The 6459-nt window shown below is 50.2% G+C and overlaps 1 protein-coding gene across 1 annotated transcript; it reads left to right on the top strand.

The window, feature by feature from the left end:
- Positions 1 to 3295: 3295 nt before the first annotated feature.
- On the top strand, positions 3296 to 4212 carry cav1 (caveolin 1; the record flags this gene model as incomplete). The annotated part of the gene is given in 2 exon segments (XM_037683224.1): positions 3296 to 3404; positions 4045 to 4212. Coding segments are annotated over 2 exon segments (201 nt in total), but the record flags the coding sequence as incomplete, so codon positions are not given.
- Between the last annotated feature and the right edge of the window lie 2247 nt (positions 4213 to 6459).

The raw sequence follows: 6459 nt of genomic DNA, 5'->3' as shown, positions 1-6459 counted from the left end.
TAACTTAGATAGATACCACCGTCATACTGGTCTGAAGACTCTAACTTTATCTCCCAGTTGTTCAATCTGTGCTGTACCTCTGATGATCTCATTCCTGATCTTCTCCATCCTTGTCTCTCCTAAGGAGAACCTCAACATCTTCTTTTCTGCTACTTCCAGTTCTGTCTCCTGTCTTTTTGTCCATGTATCTGTCTCCAGACCATACAACATAGCTGGTCTCACCACTGTCTTGTAAACTTTCATTTGCTGACACCTTTTGTCTCAAATCACTCCTGAAACTTTTCTCCATCACTCCATCTTGCCTGGTCTCTCTTCTTCACCTCGTCACCACACTCCCCATGTTCCTGGACAGTGGACCCCAAGTCCTTGAAGTCCTGCACCTTTGTGACCTCTGCTCCTTGTAGCCTCACTGTTCCACCTCCTCCCTCTCATTCACACACACGTCACCAAAAAGAGGCTAAAATCGCAGCTGTTTGCTCGTCCATCCAGCCGTGCACGTTGTGAGCACGATAACATGATAAATAAGCAACATGACCACTTCCATTTTGTTTTGTGGCTGATTGGGAACTCTAAATTGTCCCTAGGTGTTAGAGAGAGTGAGAGAGAATGGTTATTTGTCTCATTTGTCTCTATGTGTCCCTGGGGAGGACTGGAGACCTGTCCAGGTTGTCCCTCACTTTTCATCCAGTGACTGCTGGACATGGTCACCAGTAACCCGAAAAGTAAAAAGCGGGTTAAAGATGATGGATGGATGGATGGATGGATGGATGGATGGATGGATGGATGGATGGATGGATGGATGGATACCTGGATGGATGGATGGATGGATGGATGGATGGATGGATGGATGGATTGCATCTATGTGTAAGAATGATCACTTTCAAAAACTGGATGCCACTCTCCCCCCCCCCTCCCCGTCGTGTCCGTCATGTGACACTTAGAATTATTGTGTGAGTGTCAGATTTACTTTCACAAGCAGAGCATGATGGCTGGCCTTAATGCTCCACTTGATATATAAATTAAATTTTATTAGAATATGGTTTGGGTTTGTTTCAGATGTAATGGACACGGGGACGGAAAACAAAGAAGATGACAAAGCAGAAAAGTGAGAGAAGAGTTAAAATGTAAAGAAGGAGAGAGGAATAGAGGAGAGAGAGAGGGATAAAAAGAACGAGTGGATGCCACTTCTAAAATCAAGATGGCCGACTACCTCTATCCTTTGTGGAAAATGTGCTTTCTAGGTTTTGGCTCGCTTAAAATTTCCTCTACAAATGACGGTGGCTCTTGGGAGGGGTGAAGATTTATCTATGAGCAACCTCCTGGCTTCACCTTTGCCCCTGATCATGTATGGTGGCGGCCATCTTGGATTTTGATGCGGAAACCTACGAAAGTAACTTTTTGTATGTCTAGATGTAGCCGCACTGCAACAAGGATGTTGGTACCTCACATATTCTTCAAGTTGTACTAAAACAGGCACGGACGGACGGACAGGCACATGAAGAGTAATTCCGCCTGTTCGCTCCGTGATGGGAGACAGTTAAACTGAGTTGGATGGATCGATAATGAATGCTTTTGAATCCGTGCTGTCTCTTCTGGCCTGGCTCGTCTCCGCACCGTTCACAGACGGGCAGGAGGCCGCAGGGTTCTTATCGGCTGCAGGTCCACTGCACCAGCAACAAACATGCATCCAACCCTCAGTCATGTGCATGTTAGCCACTGATAACAGCCAAGTGTGAATCAATTCAAGTGTCACAGTGAGTTTGTCAGGAAGGACCTTCTGATGCTACATGTTTGTTAGGATTACAGTACATGGCTTCTTCCCTCAAGAACCTGAGCAGTTCTTGGAGAACCGGTTCTGTCAGTGTTCTGAATGACATTTACGTGCCCTGTCGCCGCGTTAACAGAACGTTCCCACAGATGATATGTGGGGAGGCTGCTGCCTCAGGACGATTCACACACGGTTACTGTGTACGTGCACGGTGTTTTTGTGCTCCCTGCGAAAGCGTTCCAGGCTGCAGGATAACATTTTTATTAGAAACAGGTGCACATCTGTTCTGATCCGTGCTCAACACCACGCCCGTTAGAGTCAAAACAGGTAGATGTTGTTTCAACAGCTGCCCAGAGAAGAAACTCTTTAAATATAATACAAGACGTGCACAGCATGAACCCTTCACTGGTTTCTCTGATGTCAGGACAGACACAAACTGGTTTTAAAGTCAGTGCAATGACCAACCACATCAAGCAATAACACTCAGGTGTGCATTGATCTACTCTGAAAACTACATGTTGTTTCTAGAACAACTTCCTAAACTGAGGTTTGAAGTCTGTGCTGCTGTTTGTCTACAGAAGAAACCAGAGTCTGAGTCCAGGACCTTGGTTTGTTGCACCTGTTGTGTATTTTGTACTTCACTTAAATGTTCACTGTCCAGTCTGCAGGTATTTTGAAAACTGGAGATTCTTAAAACCACGTCTCTCAAGACATTGTGCGGGAGGTAATGCAGGAGCACAAAGGGTTTTCAGGTTTTCCTCCAGGTTCCTGAGCTCCAGGGTAGTGCCCATGAGCAGCAACATCTGGAGGATAAAGGTCTTTAGATGAGCTCCATTCCCTGCTGGAACAAGCACTTGTGATTTCGACACGTGTTGAATCTGAACTAAGATGAGAACTTCAACTTGAACCGTTGTGTCTTCACAGGTTGCTCCTGGTTGCTCTGAGGGAACTTTCCGGTTCTTTCACGAAGAATCCCACCAAACACAGAGGAGGTTTCACAAGAGCATCAAGAGCATGTGACATCTGAAGACTCTGAAACATGCAACACAACCAGATGACTGAGGCCAACCTGTTCCACTGACACACACACACGCACGCACGCACGCACGCATACACACACACATATCTGACTTGTAAACATGTAACTGTCGGTAAAATTAAAAAATAATTAATCAGTTAATTGGGGTCAGGAGGTGACGTCAGACATATTTTTAATAAATAGTTTTGTGTTTGGGGGGGGGGGGGGGGGGCTCCTGGGTCTGAGGTAAGGCTCGCGCACACCGTGCCAGTCCCAATTAAAGCCCACTACATTTCACCCAACAAAGAGCTCCTTCTCCTCCTTCTCCTCCTCTAACTCCAGCTCCTGCAGCTCTGTCCTTCAGGAGGAGACCCGCTCCCTGTGGGGGACCCAAAGAACCGCCGGAGGTCCCCCCCCCTCCCTCCCCCCCCTTGGTTGAGGCTGGTTTTCCATTAGAGCTGAGGACAGGGGTTGAACTGAACCTGAGCCTCTGTCAGTTTTTTTTTTTGCCCCACGCCTCCTCTCTGCTTCCTCCTGCCGGGTACTCCGTGAGCAGCAGAGTCCTCCTCCAGAGCTGCGGACACAATGACAGGAGAGCTGAAGGACGGAGCTGAGGAGGTACGGTACCGTACGGTCCGGATCCACTCTAAACAGAACTTTCACAACTTTAACTTTGTGTGTGGCGGAGAGGACGCGGAGCTGAAGGAGCAGGAGTTCTTTCACTGCTGCTCTTTTCATTTCAGTCACTTTTCATCTGCTGCTCATAAATGAGCTCAAACATTTAAGGACAGATGAACGCACGCGCGCACTGTAAACACGGAACTCCAAGCTGTGTGTGTGTTCTTCTGACACACCTGGTGAGGACTCTGTCGGTTTATGGTTCAGCTCACTGATAATAATACTTTTAATGAATGCGCACTTTGACGCATTCCTGACAGTTTCCAGGTGGACCCCAGCCCTGGGGGGTGTGGGGGGTGTGGGGTGTGGGTTGGGGGGGGGGGGGGGGGGGGGGGTGGGGGGGGGGGGGGGGGGGGGGGGGGGGGGGGTTGGAGTTTCGGTGGGTGGTGAGGACCCCTCGCGGCTGAACGCAGGGTGTGGTGCTCCAGCTTCCATCCTGCTCCGTGGAGCAGGCTGGTTCAGTTGTTCGCGCGTGGCGCACCGTTCCTCCTGCTCCTCCTCACCTCCTGCTCTCTGTCTCCTCCTGCTCCTCCTCACCTCCCTCTCTCTGTCTCTCTCCACCTCTCCGTGGTCCTCGCAGGACTTTCCGCATTCGCCTTTCATCCGGAAGCAGGGCAACATCTACAAACCCAACAACCAGAACATGGACAACGAGAGTGTGAACGAGAAGGCGATGGAGGACGTGCACACCAAAGAGATCGACCTGGTCAACCGGGACCCGAAGCGCATCAACGATGACGTTGTCAAGGTAAGAAGAGTCCACCTGGCCGCACCGGAAGTGCTTTTGTCGCGACACTTTTATTTATTGATGCATTAAAACAGGAAGACCTGAGAGTTTTCAGAGTGCCCCCCCCCCCCCCCCCCCCCCCGTTTTTGGCCCTTCTGGACTTTTGGTCCGGGGGGTGGGGGGGGGGGGGGGGGTCGGTCCTCATCTTGGCTCATCTCTATTTTCCGAGCGCGCAGAGTCTGGAACGGGACAAGGGGAAACATGACGAACTTCCTGCTGTTGGGAACACGCTCCACGCTGCGCGCGCGGTTCTGTTGGGAACGCGCTCCACTCTGCGCGCGGTTCTGTTGGGAACGCGCTCCACTCTGCGCGTGCGGTTCTGTGGGAACGCGCTCCACTCTGCGCGCGCGGTTCTGTTAGGAACGCGCTCCACTCTGCGCGCGCGGTTCTGTTGGGAATGCGCTCCACTCTGCGCGTGCGGTTCTGTTGGGAACACGCGATGCATGGAGGAGCCGTGGGAGTTTATTTTGTTGTGAGGAGGAGAGGGAGGCACCTGACGCGCCTCAGGCTGGAGGGGAGCAGCAGCAGCTGTGACCCCACCCACCTCTGCGCCTTTCTCTCCAGATGGAGGTGGTGGGTGGGGGGGGCAGCTCCCTGCATGTGGGGCAGGAGGGGTCAGAACTGCTTGAACCGAACTGCGCCTTGATAAAACAGGGAAACACCCGAGCTGCTCATGAGGGGACCCCCCCTCCCCCCTCCCCCCTCCCTGCCTCCCCCTCACTGCAGACCAGCACCTGAGCCAGGAGCTCCTCTGTAGGTTAGATACTGTTTGTTCACCTCAGATGAACTCTGATGTGAACCTGAAGCTGGACTTTTGATCTGTTGGTGGAAGACGTGGGCACGGTGGTGCAGTGGGTGGAGTTGTCACCTCTCAATGAAAAGGTCACAGGATTAAATCCCGGCCAGGGGGCCTTTCTGGATGGAGTCTGCATGTTCCCTCCGTGGGTTTTCTCCAGGTACTCCAGTTTCCTCCCACAGACCAAAAACATGTCAGACTGACTGGTAACTCTAAATTGTCCCGAGGTGAGAGAGTGAATGGTTATTTGTCTCTCTGTGTCCCTGTGATGGACTGGAGACATGTCCAGGGTGTCCCCCACCCCTCGCTCAGTGTCTGCTGGACATGGGCACCAATGACCTGAAAAGGAAGAAGTTGGTTAAGATAATGGTTGAGGATGTGTTGCCTTCCATCCAGGGAGCTTTTTCATGTTAACGCAGGCAAGTATACACACACACACACACACACACACACACATATATATATATATGTGTGTGTGTGTGTGTGTATACTGTATATTCTGGAACATCCACAAAGTTATAATTCCCGTCATGAAGTTGAAGAGTGACAGATAAATGTGTTGGACAGAAGCCAGAGAGGAGCCTTGTTCTCAGCGTGTGATGCTAATAATAGTTAGCCTGCTCACATGCTTATATTTATACTTTATATTTTTATTTATAAAGTTCTGTGTCCTGAGATGAAAATGGACCGACCGTAACGAGGGATGTCCAGCTGTCCCAGTCAGAGTTCAGAGGTTGTTCCAGTTTATGTTTCTGGCTCAGATCTTAGAAAGTCCACCTTGTGACAAGAAGCAGCCAGCCTTGTTTCTTTGCACGAGTCCACCGTGACCCCTTCCCTTCCTCATCACATTGTTGACATCATCAAAACTAAGACGTGGAATAAACGGAGACGTTTCCAGAAGCAGTAAATGATTCAAACTCCATAAAGAGCTCCTTGTTTGCTTTAACACAAGATGTCTGTACAAGAAACAGAGGCGGTGCTGTCTGGGTGCTGCAGCTTCTTCATGAGACGAAGAGCTTCACATAAAATGTGTTTCTTTAAATTCACATTTTCTTTAATGTGGGAGGAGTTTATTTCATTGAGTTCCTAAAGAAGGACAGAAGAGTGTCTGCTCCAAGTCAACTTTTCCTTGTGCCTCCCCTCCTTCCAGCGCTCGCTGCTTTCTCTCCCACATTGTGACGGTGAGTCAGACTCTCCCTGTAGCCTCAGAATAGAAAGCAGCTTTAAGCCCCCCCCCCCCCCCCCCAATTAAATCAACAGGCTGCCAGTGAAATTATCTGAAGTCACACACACCGTAACAAATGACCAAAGTGTTCTGCTTCACTGGTTTCAACTTCTTTTACTTACGTCCACAGACTGAACAGGTTAGTCTGACTGGACCTGCTGCAATAATCCCCCCCCCCCCCCCCCCC

Source organism: Nematolebias whitei, chromosome 10 (genome assembly GCF_014905685.2).
Source record: "Nematolebias whitei isolate Nwh7 chromosome 10, NemWhi1, whole genome shotgun sequence".
NCBI classification, from domain to species: Eukaryota; Metazoa; Chordata; class Actinopteri; order Cyprinodontiformes; family Rivulidae; genus Nematolebias; species Nematolebias whitei.
The sequence above is the reverse complement of the archived record's forward strand: the minus strand, read 5'-3'. Positions and strand labels throughout refer to the sequence as shown.